Here is a 15,284-nt window from a genome sequence, read left to right as displayed (position 1 = left end):
GATATGGTTTCCTTTGGCAATCAGCAGGGAAAAAAGAAACATCACCTTGCTTTCCACCACCCTGTCTACGAGCACCTCAGGTCCACGTCTACAAACTGAAGAGCTAACTTTCTTTTCTAAGCCATTTCTTTTAGGATAATGATGCAGGACCGCAGTGCAAAATACAGTTCTTGGTTTACAGCTCCTGAAGTGCTGTAAAACTGGTGTTTAAAATTGACGTCAGAGGCATGAATTTCGCAAATTTCCAAAATTTGGCCCATAGCCCTTTAAACACTTCCTATTCTTGTACCCATTCAGATGTCCCTTAAATGTTGTAATTGTAACAGCCTCCACCATTTCTTCTGGCAGTTCAATCCATGCATGCACCACCCTCTGCATGAAAATGTTGCCAAATGCATGCAAGTGAAATTGTATGGATTTTCAGAATTGTAAGAAAACTAGCCACAGTAAGAAATAGCAAGGAAGAATTAGAAAGTCAGTCTGCAACTTTGAACCACTAGGTGAGTAAGAATGGCTGTGAATTTTCCAATCCCTGATGCTGTGAAAATAAAGGGTGATATGAAATTGGAGCTGCTTCCTGTCGCAGTGACAAAATTATGAAGGAGCTACAGTGTAAAATAAAATTTCTCAACAAATAAATATAGCAATTGTTACCGATGCTGGTGAAAAGGTGTTGCATTGTACCTTAGACCTCCCTGAGGAGTGGGAAAGCCATATTGGAGGAATTTGAAGGCAGTTTTGAATGCTTTAATCTTACTTATGAACAATATGTGCCCAACATAAAATCTCAGGGAGAGGGAGACTATTGGTCATATGTGACCACACTGATCCATCTGGCTGAACCTTGTGAGTTTGGGTAACTGGAACATGAATTCATCAGAGTGGGTTTGTCTTTGGCCTAAGAGATTCTGAAGTGAGAACATGTCTGAGAAAACAGAAGCTTACTCTTAAAACATGTATTGCTATGTGCAGAAGCTTTGAGATTGTCAGTCATCAGCTGGAGCATTGTGATGTGAAAAAAAAATGGTTTTGCAGTATGCTAGGATACATTCCAGGCTGAATGGGAACAACTAATTGGAAAAAAAAGGAAGAAATGTTTGCCGGAGAGCCAGAAGAAAGATCAAGACCAGAAAGCGCGATTCAAGTATTACAGAGGACAACACAGAAGAGAAAATGAAGCACGTCCATGTTGGCTCTAACTGCACAAAATTAAATCAGTTTGCATGCAAGTGCTTAGCAAGAAAGCAGCAAAGAAAGCCTAAAAATGGATGGCTGCTTCTGAGATAACAGCCAATGATTCTGACAAATCTCTTTAAACTGATTGGCTTTGTCAGGTCTAAAGGCGATAAATGGTTTGTAATTGTTAGAATGATAACTGCAGAAGGACAGCATCAAGTGAACATAAAGTGTTAGATAAACACATTGCTTTATGCCAGTTTTGCCGACCACAAAGGAAATGTTGAGGCTCTGTGATAAAATAATTTTAATCACAAGAGGACAAAAGAAGCAGACAGCCCAACGTAATGGGAAGAACAAAGATGTGCAGTTCCAGACAGGAGACTTTAAGCAAAATCCATTCGTCTTAGCCAAAGTACACCAAAGTTTGGACTGCAACCCGACACATACCAGCAGAAATTTACTGCATTTTGTAGACCACTAAGCTGTTGAACTCTCAGCAGGCTGTAAAGATGTTTTCACAGGTTTTGCACGGCTTCCTGGTGAACATCATCTCAAAGTAGACAAGATTGTGAGAACAACTCAACATGCCAAGTAGAGCTCCAGCTGCCTCAACTCCAGACTGAAAGACGAGATAGACAAGCTAGATAAGACAGGAGTAATCAAGGCAATGGAAAATCTTACAGACTGGTTTAGCAGCATTGTAGCAATGACCAAAACCTAGAAGTCTAAGAGTATGCATAGATCCAAATGATTTCAATAAAGCTTTGAAGAGATCTCACTAGCATATGCCAGCCATTGAAAAGGTGTTGCCATGTGCTACTCCTCTAGATGTGCAAAATGGTTACTGAAAAGTAAAGCTGGGTGAAAGCAGTCATGTTCTAAATACATTCTACATGCATTCCATGTGCATTCCATTTGGCATGTCCACTGTTCCAGAAGAGTATCAACACAGACACTATGAGGTAATGGTGATGTGCCTGGAGCAGAAGCCATTATGGATGATCTGACAGTCTATAGATGTAGAGATACGATGGAAGCAGTCATCACAGACCATGATCAGAATATAGTGCAGAGAATAGAAATCTGCCGTCCTTACTTAGTCTTGCGAACATGTGACTCCAAATCCACAGCAATATGGCTGACTCTTAACTGCAAGTTATTCTGTTCAGGTGTAATTAAACAAGTACAGGTAGTTCTGCTATAATGCATGTTTCATTAATGCAAATTAGCTGCAATGCGATTGATGAATAGTGGATGGTGTTTGGATAACTCATAAAGAACTTTCTATTGTACAGGTATAGTAATTTTCTATAGTGATTTCCCTATAACGCAATTTTCTATAGCACAAGGTCATGCAAGAACACCACTGTTGCACTGTAGGAGAACTACCTGTAGTGGTGCTACCAGGGACACTTAAATCTCATGAAAGAATAAAGAAGAAATAAACTTATGTCCAGACTGCCACATCACTCATCACTGCACCACGGTCTGTGTACCAAAGAAAACACATACCTTTCTACAGAACATGAGAAATACGTTCATTGACAGCCCCACCATTTGTACCTGAAGTGTGATTATATTAAATTTCTGGAGCCACAAGACAGAACAATCCCTGTAGAAATACTAGTTTATGATGTGATTTACCTGTACTACACAATTGGAGCAGCCATATAAACACGGTAGCTACAAGAATAGGTCAAAGGCTGGGAATCCTGCTGTAAGTAAAACATCTCCTGTCTCTCCAAAGCCTATCCACCATCTATAAAGCACAAGTCAGGATGAATGTAGTTCCAACAACACTCAAGAAGCTCAACACCAACCAGAATAAGGCAGCACATTTGATTGGCACCCTATTCGCCACATTCAATATTCACTCCCTTCACTAGCAAAGCACAGTAGCAGCAGTGTGTACCATCTACAAATTGCAACACAGTAACTCACAAAGGCTCTTTACATAGCACCTTTCAAACCTATGATGATTGTTAGGTCAAGGGCAGCAGAAGCATGTGAACATAACCACCTGCCAATTCCCCTCCAAACCGTATGCCTTCCTGACTTGTTGCTGGGTCAAAATCCTGAAACTCCATAACAGCACAATGCGTGCCCTGATATCCTAAGGACTACAACAGTTCAAGTAGGCAGCTCACTAGCACCTTCTTAGTGCAATTAGAATGGGCATTAATTGCTGGCCTAGCCAATGATATCCACATCCCATAAAAAAAATTTAAAAACTGCAATATGTCATTATGTAGAAAGTACTTTATAAGTGTTAATTGTTAGTTATTTATAAAAGATATGCCAAATTAGAAACATCATCAAAATTCTATTTTTATAAATATTGAGACCGCTAAATCTATTCCCCCAACAGTTAATTATCCATACAAGTTTTCAACAGAATGAGATACTTTGACACAATGGATTGCTACTTCTCAGCAGAACTGTTAGAAACAAATATAATAACTTTTATCAAAGACTTTGCTAATGTTTTATAATCTAAATTCATTCCAAAGGTAGGTCTGCAGTTACAATCTGTTAACAGATATTTAGCTGTCTTATCAATAACCACACAGAGAACACCATGTTCTGGTCAAGACATTCTGAACACAGTCTGGTTTTCCAGCAGAACTTTCTTCCGGCGGCAAACCAAAGCTATATATTGAAATGTTTTCAAATTTTACTTTCTGCTCGGTTCCATCTCATTTGTTTTGTTGGTTGCCATTTTACAGAGCTAACAATATTTTGCACTCAGTTTTCCCCACTACATCTAGTCTTGTTAATTTTTGAACATGTTCTCCATCTATTGTTTGCTTGTTTTGCCCTATTATCCATATTATATTATCATAGTCTTTCTGCCTTTGTAAACATACAATAATGTGTACAATGGCAAGAATACTGAATCAGGCAAATTACTGTTTCCTTGTGGAATTTGAAAGTTCAAGCCCATTAAGGGTCAAATTGTTTAACTCGGATTCATAGAGTGGATTATGTAGTGATGAGTAAAGACCATGGTTTCAGTCTTTCCCGTGTTGAGTTTAAAGTTGTGATCTATCCTAGAGTTGCAAGGAACTTGTGGTAGCTGTTTCCTTGTTTGCAGATAATGTTCTCGGTGCCAGCATCTAGATAAAGAAGAAGGACCCATGGATCAAACCTTGAGGATCCACACAGTGACAATGTGTGGTTGTAAAAGGATGGAGATTCATTGGTTACATTTAGGTAAGTGGGAATGAAACAATGTGAAGACAATCACAATGAGATAGATGAAGGAGAGTTGCTGGGGAGTTGGTGTGGCTAATCTTACTAATGGATGTTACAAAAGACGCAAGAAGGAAAAATGTTCCATAACACAGAGAACGACATGTGTAACTTCAGCTACAGACAACCCAGAACTGTGTAACCAGTGCCAGTTGGGCTTGGGAATATGGGTAGTAGCAGTAGGAGTAGGCCATTCAGCCCCTTAAACATGTTCCACTTTTCACCTAGTCATGACTGATCTTCTGCATCAACATCATTTTCCTGCCTGAATCCCATATTCCTTGATATCGTTAATATCCAGAAATCTATGCTCTGAGGGTCGGTGTGAACTTGTTGGGCTGAGGGCCTATTTCCACACTGTAGGGATTCTATGATTCTAAGATGTAAGACCAGTAAGTTGTAAGGGAGAACAGAATGAGCTGGCAATGACTGAATCAATCTAGAGATATGATCTAAGACTCAAACAGTAACACAGCATGAATAGCGGTCAGGAGCAGTAATGCTTAATTTACTTGACATTTCTAAGTTTACCTACTTCATACTGCCCTCTCATGAATTCAAAATCTTTTACAGACTGACAAAACACCCAAGTACAAATTTTATTCTGATAGTTGTAAACCAGGTCAAAACAGCACAACTAAAATTCATTAACATTGAAGTTAGTTTCTTGATACTGGTCGACAGATGCCCTTCTGACCTTCTTTTATTCACTATTTTAATTGAAATATCGATTGATTTATTTTAGTCAATTAACACCTCTGATAAAACAGTTGCAAAAGAGTTGTACTTTTAATCTAGGGCTAGCTAATGAGTCCATGCAAAGATGCTGTCACAGTGACCTCTGATCACACGGAGCTAGAGTTTGAGTCTGGAGGGCTTCATTCCTTTACCATCCACTGTAGAGTTGTCTTCAATAAAGCATGTTGCTATTCATTCACAAGAGTGTAGTTACCAAATTATTACAATGGTATGGAAAGAATCTCACATAATACATTACGCATTTGTTTTATTTCATAGCATTATTTTAGCTGCACATTTCAAGTAACTATGATAGTTTAACTATTAACTCTGGACTTACTTGGAGAACATTTTACTGATGGCTGCCTTCTGACTTGATAGTACACAACCTTTTTCAAAGTGGTTGGAAATGAAAATTGATATAGTTAGAAACAATGATCATTAGAAGTAAAATGTAACAATCTGTTCTGTCTGCAAGAATAAAAGCAACCTTTCAGTTGTTTGCCATATCAATATACCGTCTTGCTTTTATCCTACCTGCTGTAGCATTCCAGTGATACCTAATGCCAGCCAAAGGAACAGCATCTCACTTTTTGCTTTGGTATTTCCAGCCTTCAGGACTCAACATTGTGTTCAGCAACTTCAGAGCATGAACACCATCCACCATTTTGCTCTGGACACTTCACCATCTGTTCCACTACCACCTTCTCACCTGTCAACAACAGCATACAAATCATCATTTTCCAACAACCTTCAGTTCTGAAGAAGTTGTTGCAATCGAACCATTAACTGTTTCTGTTTCTCTTTCTTGACAAGGGTTATCAGACCTGCTGAATTTCTCTAGCATTTTTAGTTCTTAATTCAGGTCTCGAGAATGACCAATAGTTTACATTTAGTTGTGTAACTGTATTTCTCATTGACCCGATAACAGAAACTTAAGGATTCTGCAACTTGTCATTCTACTAAGAAAATCTGGCAATTTGAAGTTCAGTTTCAAAATTTTGTGGAAAACGTAGCGGAATGTCTGCAAAAGAAAACTGCAAACACTATAGTATTATTGTGCTCCTTCTTGATAGTTGTTTGTAGTTGTGTGTTTGAAGATCTATTCACAAAACATTTCTAAGTTTGTTCACAACACATTTTCCTATCTCTCAATTCTTAAAAGTCAATTGTTTGATTTGAACTCTTGTTACTGGGCCAGACCGGACAACTTTCTGTTTTCATTGGCTTGTTTGGTTTGGACGCGAATCCCTCATTTTTTAATTCAGAACAAATTCTTTGCTTGTAATTTACAAAATAGTCCTTCAAACTGTTTTTTTTGGGGCACTCAAGGTCACAATTCAAAATTCTGGTAAGGTGTGTATTTTAAAAGTTATTAATGTGCCTATGTTCTTGTATTTGTTAGTCACTATTCAATTTAATGTGTCTTCAATGCTTACTAAATGGGATTAGCAATGATTTTATATGCCAGTCACCCAAACACGAAGAATGTTAACAGCCATTGTTGTTGATTCTTTCTAAATAATCGATTGACCAGTGAAGGAATAATGAATTTATTTTTTCAGTGGAAATACTGGACAGAATGATGAAGCTGTATTATTATCAACAATGGTAAGATATTGACCTGCAAAGAAATAATTTGTACCATACAGTGATCCAAGTTCTTAACAATATCAATAAATACACAGCCCTGCATTGATATCGTTCGTCCTTAGTGATTAGACTTAAAATATTAGATAGAATTTAGTGGAACCTTCTGGTAAAGGAATGGTGGTAGAGGGGAATGCTGGGACAATAAGGTGGGAGACATGGTGCACAACTCATGAAGTAGGTAAACTATCTGCTGGGGGTGGGAAAGGCCTGATGTGGGTATCTTGACCACTTTTACTGAGATACTGTTTCAGAGATAGTAGGAACAGCAGATGCTGGAGAATCTGAGATAACAAGGTGTAGAGCTGGATGAACACAGCAGGCCAAGCAGCATCAGATTTCTGAAGAAGGGTCGAGGCCCGAAACGTCAGCTTTCCTGCTCCTCTGATGTTGCTTGGCCTGCTGTGTTCATCCAGCTCTACACTTTGTTATCTCATTTACTGAGGTATTGATTGAAGTTGTTCTTTAATGAATCCAAAGCATTTATCCTTGAGCCCATCAGGATTTGATGATGGTTCAGGGATTTAACAGGACCCATATGGGTTTTTGTACCTCTCTCTGATGTAGAACTCAATCAAGGCAATCAGTCTGACAACACAGAGAGAGTCAAGTTGTCAAAGGCAGTTGTAAATCAATGGGCTCTTGACAGAGTGTTATATCACACCTCGGGATAATGTCACTAAAAGGTATTATAAGGTGAAAATGAGAAGTAAATGAATAGTAAATCCTTGGGGAATGTTCAGAAATCACACAACACTAGGTTATAGTCCAACAGGCTTATTTGAAAACACTAGCTTTCAGAGCCTTGTTCCTTCTTCAGGTGTCAGTGAGAGAGGTAGTATCAGATACAGAATTTATATGTAAAAGATCAAAGGGTCACACCACTGATGAGGACATATAAAACAAACCTAAGATGCTGGTAAATCTTTAATCAGTTAGATTTTAATTGATTAATATGTATATGTAAATCCCTGAATTCCTTTCAAGTCACTGTCCTGAGAGAACTTAAAGCGAAAGGCCTGTTTCCACACTGTAGGGATTCTATGATGATTATCCATGTAAAGAAGAGGTGACATTTTAGGTCAGACAATGCATGTTAGGTGTGAGGCCTTGTTTAGAATCTGTTTGTGTTTTGGTTTGGAGTCAGACTGGTTTATTTGTAAAGTAGGAATTAATAAAACACCACAAACAATTTAAGCATATTATCAGGGTCTAGGCCCGAAACGTCAGCCTCTCTGCTCCTATGATGCTGCTTGGCCTGCTGTGTTCATCCAGCCCTGCACCTTGTTGTCTCGGATTCTCCAGCATCTGCAGTTCCTACTATCTCTTATCTAGATGAGTGTTTTTTTTTAACAAATCCAAGCTGGCTGTCTGTGATTATCCTCATTTCCAAATGTATGTTTATTTTGTCCCTGATGATAGCTTTTACTAAGCTCTTTTCTGATGATGTTAGGCTGACTGACCTGCAGTTTCTTAGTTTAACCCTTTTCCCTTTCTTGAATGAGAGTGTAACTTTCTCAACCCTACAGTTCCTTGGCACTGCTCCTGTATTCAATTAGGACAGAAAATATTCGATGGCTGATATTTGTATGTAGAATAAGGCAGCAAAAAGCTTTCAGTGACATACAAGTTTAATTGTAAATCTGTAGTTTAGCACAAACACCAGCTTCTACCTTTCTCTTCCAGACCCTTTCTTATACAGAAGCCGACACCTCTCCCCCTACCCACCCACACCTCCCCACCAACCCCACCCCCCCACTCCCCCGAGATGACGGCAGGGACCTCTAACTTCTCCACCACCACCACCAGGGAGGAATCCAGCTCTTTTTTGGAAGATAAACCTGCAGGAAACAAGCTTTTGTTTTCATTTTAAAAGCCCATAACCCAATTACCTGAATATCTAATGACCAAATCAGGAGCACTGTCACAATAACAAAAAAAGGGGAATCTAAATCAAAGTGGAGTTAGTGGAGAAATGATGCACCACAGCCCCCATCTGCCTCCAAAAGTCTTTATGGGATGAAACCAGTTTTATTAAAATCAACATCTTCAGACATGTTATATCACCCAACTGAGGTATTGGAAGCTTGAGCCCAGACTTCTTGGCTCAGAGGCAGGGGCAATACCATTGACACTAATCTACCACGTAGCAACAAGAGCACCTTTGGAACCAAGCTTTTCTTTTTAATATCGACACATGAAGTCCTCCCAATAATGCATTATAACTCTCATGATGCCTAACTCTCTCTAAAAGCACCGAGAGTGCTGGTAGACAATGTATGCTGCCTCTCCAAGGTCAATCAGGCAAACTGCAGAAGACAGATAGGTAGTTGGTGACTATGACTCCGACAATTGCCTGCTGTGTAGACCTGATCATGATAACTTTAGCTGGGCTCCAGAAACCAGCTTTTTATTTTCTTTAAACCATTGCCAATCATCCCTGTTGCAGAACCCAGCTCTTTTCTTCCCTACCCAGAGATGCTTTTATGTACTTCTGAATTGTTTGCTACCAACACCAAATCACCCGTGAAACCTTTTTAAAAACATTTTACTCCACCACCAAATCACCTGTGTTTCTAATTAAACAAAGCATTTACAAGAACTGCCCATTAGGGACAGTGCAACAACATCAAAAGTGAGGGAAAGGTAGGGAGGGCACTAAATTAAAATGGAGTTGGAGAATGAAGCAATGCACTTCACCCCCTATAGTGCCCGCCTCTCTCAAAAGGTATCAAGAGTGTTAGTGGATACCTGAGTGTGAACATAGCCATGGAAGACAGGCAGGGAGTTGGGATCCCTCCGCGGCCTTTGGCTGCACCTGTTGATGGCTACTTTAGCTTTTTTAAAAATTAATCCAGCAGCAAATCACCCATGTTGCAGAACCCAGCTCTTAAGTACGAAGTCTGTTTCACTCTGGGGCTGTTCTAGTTAATCTTTCAAAGGACCTACATTTCTAACATTGACAGAAAAAATGAGACCAATTCATCTGCTTTTGCTATCTTCTACAATACCATATTTCAATTCACCTATTCCATTCTGCTGAAGTTGGGTAGCCCCTCCACCTAGCACTTCTAACTTTAAAGTTTTCAGTGTTGTCTTTAAATCCCTTTGCAGCCATAAATTTTCCAGTCCAACATTTATCTTTGGTAACACTTAATTCCACAGTTTGAGACATTTTATGCAGCTCCTTTCCACTTACTCCACTTTTAGCATCACATCTTTCAGCTTTTTGGGTTATTTTATTTATTTCAATTCCCTTCCTCAAACTCTCTGTTTCTCTATCTCTAACTATGCATCATTTAACAATCTTCTGAAAACTAATTTCTTCCACTAGGTTTTTCCCCTCACCCTTTCTAAATTTCTTACTTACAAATCCATGTTTGAGTCTCAATCTATCTCTGTTTGAGATGCCTGAGAACTCTATTATCACATGAAAAATACATAACAAACGAAACTGTAAAATATAAAATTGAATCAGCGATAGCAGGAACTGCAGATGCTGGAGGATCCGAGACAACAAGGTGCAGAGCTAGATGAACACAGCAGGCTAAGCAGCATCATAGGAGCAGAAAGGCTGACGTTTCGGGCCTAGACCCTTCATCAGAAATGGGGGAGGTGGGGGGGAAGGGGGTTCTGAAATAAATAGGGAGAGAGGGGGAGGCGGATAGAAGATGGATAGAGGAGAAGATAGGTGGAGAGGAAACAGACAGGTTGAAGAGGCGGGGATGGAGCCAGTAAAGGTGAGTGTAGGTGGGGAGTTGGGGAGGGGATAGGTCAGTCCAGGGAGGACGGACAGGTCAAGGGGGCGGGATGAGGTTGGTAGGTAGGAAATGGGGGTGCGGCTTGAGGTGGGAGGAAGAACAGGTTAGGGAGGCGGGGACGAGCTTGGCTGGTTTTGGGATGCGGTAGGGGGAGGGGAGATTTTGAAGCTTGTGAAATCCACATTGATACCATTGGGCTGCAGGGTTCCCAAGCAGAATATGAGTTGCTGTTCCTGCAACCTTCGGGTGGCATCGTTGTGGCACTGCAGGAGGCCCAGGACGGACATGTCGTCTGAGGAATAGGAGGGGGAGTTGAAATGGTTCGCGACTGGGAGGTGCAGTTGTTTATTGCGAACCAAGCGTAGGTGTTCTGCAAAGCGGTCCCCGAGCCTCCGCTTGGTTTCCCCGAGGTAGAGGAGGCCACACCGGGTACAGCGGATGCAGTATACCACATTGGCAGATGTGCAGGTGAACATCTGCTTGATGTGGAAAGTCTTCTTGGGGCCTGGGATGGGGGTGAGGGAGGAGGTATGGGGGCAGGTGTAGCACTTCCTGCGGTTGCAGGGAAAAGTGCCGGGTGTGGTGGAGCTGGAGGGGAGTGTGGAGCGGACAAGGGAGTCACGGAGAGAGTGTTCCCTCCGGAAAGCAGATAAGGGTGGGGAGGGAAAGATGTCTTTGGTGGTGGGGTCGGATTGCAGATGGCGGAAGTGTTGGAGGATGATGCGTTAGATCCGGAGGTTGGTGGGGTGGTACGTGAGGACGAGGGGAATTCTTTTTTGGTTGTTATTGCGGGGACAGGTTGTGAGGGATGAGTTGCGGGAAATGTGGGAGACACAGTTGAGGGCGTTCTCAACCACTGAGGGGGGGAAGTTGCGGTCCTTGAAAAACGAGGACATCTGAGATGTACGGGAGTGGAATGCCTCATCCTGGGAGCAGATGCGGCGGAGGCGAGGATTTCCAATTCCCAAAACCAGCCAAGCTCGTCCCCGCCTCCCTAACCTGTTCTTCGTCCCACCTATCCCCTCCTCCCACCTCAAGCCGCACCCCCATCTCCTACCGACCAACCTCATCCCGCCCCCTTGACCTGTCCGTCCTCCCTGGACTGACCTATCCCCTCCCTAACTCCCCACGTACACTCACCTTTACTGGCTCCATCCCCGCCTCTTCGACCTGTCTGTTTCCTCTCCACCTATCTTCTCCTCTATCCATCTTCTATCCGCCTCCCCCTCTCTCCCTGTTTATTTCAGAACCCCCTTCCCCTCCCCCATTTCTGATGAAGGGTCTAGGCCCGAAACGTCAGCCTTTCTGCTCCTGTGATGCTGCTTCGCCTGCTGTGTTCATCCAGCCCTGCACCTTGTGTAAAATATAAAGCTTTGATTGCATGACGAAAACCACGTGGTTTCTCTGGAAACCACACAATGGCAAAAAAACCATTTTGAAAATGTTATTGTATGCTTGTAATAACAAGCATTTATTGTGTTTGTCAACATATGTATTAATTAATTCCGTTATAGTAAAATTGAAATTTGTGATACAATTTCATAAGAAGTCCACTAAACTCTGTATTAAATTATCTAAATGTATGATTTTGCAATACATTTATACATTCCAATTATTATGTCATTAGTATTGAATTGTTGATTAAATTGATGCATTCATACAAGTTTTCAGGAATATGAATTGGAACAATTTTATTAATTTCATTGTTTTGCAAGAAGCTTTTTAAAGTGGGAAATAATATAGTTTTATTGATAAATTTCTATACACCAGTTCAGGCCTGACATTTATCAGGATTAGTACACTATTCATTTTAAAATAAGTTCCATATACAGATCATAATATTAAACAGCGATCCTTATAGGATTATCCTCCATACATTGGCAAATATATTTTCTTTTCCAAATAACAACTTGACAAACCTGGTAGAATTTGCCAAAACTATATTTATTTTGCAGCTGGTGCTGAAATGCTTTTTAATTTCAAAAACAACTTGAGGATGTCATGCCAGATGACTCCACTTTTCCAACTTCCAGGTTTAGCATCTAGGGGATTTTGTTGTACTAATGGGCACTAAACTGTAGAAGATACCATGATGCGCTGAGGATATCCGAGTTCTGTCTGATTTATGATATGACACATCCACCCTTCTCCTTGAAGGGATTTTTGTCCTCAGGGATTCCCTTTACCAAAGGATCTTCTGCAGATTGCGATTCAATGTAATCCTTCAGTTCCTCAGCACATTTAGACACCTGAAATAATACAATATAAAAGTTATAAGTGGCAAGTGTAAAATAGTGAGAGTAGAAATTAAACACAATAACCATAGTATACATGCAGAGAGCTGTCTCCTGACTTTGAGAATGGGATTTTTAAAAAATTCATTAAACAGGATGACGGTGTCACTGGCTAGGCAGTATTTATTGCCGATCCCTAATATCCCAGAGGGCAGTTCAGAGTCACCAACATTGCTGTGGGTCTGGAGCCACATGCAGGCCAGACCAGGTAAGGATGGCAGTTTCCTTCCCTAAAGGACATTATTGAACCAGGTAGGTTATTCCAACAATCAACAATGGATTCATGGTCATCATTAGATTCTTACTTCCAGATATTTTATTGAATTCAAATTCCACCATCTGCTGTGGCAGGATTTGAACCCAGGTCCAGAGACAGTTATCTGGGTCTCTGGATTAACAGTCCAGCGATACTACCACTAGGCCATCATCTCATTATTAGCATATTCTGTTCTATTGTTTCATACTTTGAATGCAGTGTTACAATTTCGAACAGATCCTACATTATCTCTAATTAGTGTTAATTCACAAAAAGTTAGTGGATTATAGGGGATGCCTTGTGGTAGCACCCCTGCCTCAAAAATCAGAAGCTCAGAGCTCAAGTCCCATTGTAATAATGGCTATGGAAAGTGTATCATAATGTGGCCAAACAGGTTGATTAACATCAAATCTTTCCAGTAAAAGCAGGGGAATCTCCTGGTCAGCCATGATTGATATGAAGTGTTGTCCCTCCCCAAGCTATAGTTTCTGGCAACAGTGTAGCAACTATTTTGGGGGAAAAGATAGCCACAGAAAGCACATAATTATGTGCTTTATCTGCCCTATGTTTTACTTGACATATGAAAGTCTAAGTGTAATTAGATTACAGATATAATTGAAGATTAAACATATTCTGGATTCTTGTGCAATTTGGTTGAATTTTAAGAGTGGCCTTTATTTTAAAAGGAGGAACAGGTGCATCACCATGCTGTGTCCTGATGGAAATGTACTCATCTGACTCAGCAGGTCTGGCAGCATCTCGGGAGAGAAATCAGAGTTAGCGTTTTAGGTCCAGTGACCCTTCCTCAGGCTTGCTGAGCTTTTCCAGCAATTTCTGTTTTTGTTTCTGATTTCCACCATCGACAGTTCTTTCATTTTCATTTTGTACTTATCAGACATTTGATTTGAAATCTTGATAATGCTTAATGACTTAGGACAGCAGTGGGTCATTTTGTTTTTACTTCAAGCGTTGTTCCCACTCACTCATCAGGCAGATCCAAAGCTATTAAAATATACCAAAGATTAGGTTTGCTTCTTCACATGTTTAATTTTTATTCAGATTTCAGTAACGCTGATTGGCAATTTTGTATGCGAGTTGCATTACATGAAGCGAATTTTAACACCAACTTGGCGAACGTTAAAGAATAACTGCAGACCCACAGAATCATATCACAGCTTTCATGTTGGCGTACAAACAGGAGCAGGAGTAGGCCACTTTGTCACCCGTCCGGATGTTCCGCCATTCAATAAGATCAGGATTGATCCACACTCATCCAACTCGAACAACCTTACACCTCCTCGCTCATCAAAAATCTCTCTACGCCTTAAGAATATTCAAAGATTCTGGGACGACTTTTGTTTTGAGGGATAACATTTAGAAGATTCTCCTCCCCTCTGTCTTAAATTGTTTTCCAAGAGTGAATAAATGAGAAACAGGAAACCTACCAACATCCTCTCTAACGGTATTTCTTTACGAAGTTGCTCTATCTCCATTTTCAACCGATCTTTATCTGTTAGCTCATCCATTCTGGACGCTATCGTTTGTCTTAAATACAAACAAATAAACTTTTGTTCAGAATATTGTTAACATAATTGCTGCTTTGAAAACACTGAACAAAACTCCCGCCACACTGCAAATGAATGAATAACAATACAAGTCTAAGGGTTGGACGCGATTAGCTCACCTTGTCCTGGGCTAAAGTCAACTCATTCACTGGAGAGTTCGTGGGAGCGGCTCTCCAGCCACTGCTCACGTTAACTTTCCCAGTCCGCTTCCACCGCAGTGCAACCTTTTGTAATGCCCTCTAAAACAGGGCTCTTAATATCTCAATCTTCTAATGTGATTAAGTCAAAAGCTTGATCAGATTTACTCATTAAATAGAAGGGGAGAAAATCCTTGCCAAACATATTGTTCTAAAATTGTATACGCGGCTTTTAAAGGAAACAGTTTAAAAAAACACATATCCTTCCTTCGGTTCGTCAGCCTTCCTGTAAATACACATTTTGTTTATTTTAAAATTACATTTATTAATAAAGTGGATCATACTGACGTCAGTAGCAGTAAGCTGCAAAAGTCTGTTATCAGAGTATTTATCTCTTACACATCTGTTGGAGTGTGTCACCTACTGCACGCAGTCACTTATAATGACCACTT

General features: G+C 40.5%; 1 protein-coding gene across 1 annotated transcript; it reads right to left on the bottom strand.

Moving 5' to 3' along the window:
- Nucleotides 1-12,256: 12,256 nt before the first annotated feature.
- Nucleotides 12,257-15,038, bottom strand: gngt1 (guanine nucleotide binding protein (G protein), gamma transducing activity polypeptide 1). Its single transcript, XM_020512951.2, has 3 exons — nt 14,815-15,038; nt 14,576-14,675; nt 12,257-12,829 (listed from the first exon to the last, which is right to left on the bottom strand). The coding sequence occupies exons 2-3, from the start codon at nt 14,654-14,656 to the stop codon at nt 12,704-12,706; spliced, it is 207 nt and encodes a 68-aa protein (XP_020368540.1). The 5' UTR covers nt 14,657-14,675; nt 14,815-15,038; the 3' UTR covers nt 12,257-12,703.
- Between the last annotated feature and the right edge of the window lie 246 nt (nt 15,039-15,284).

The sequence above is a fragment of the Rhincodon typus genome, chromosome 2 (assembly GCF_021869965.1).
Source record: "Rhincodon typus isolate 14 chromosome 2, sRhiTyp1.1, whole genome shotgun sequence".
NCBI lineage: Eukaryota > Metazoa > Chordata > Chondrichthyes > Orectolobiformes > Rhincodontidae > Rhincodon > Rhincodon typus.
This window is presented reverse-complemented; position numbering and strand designations above follow the sequence as displayed.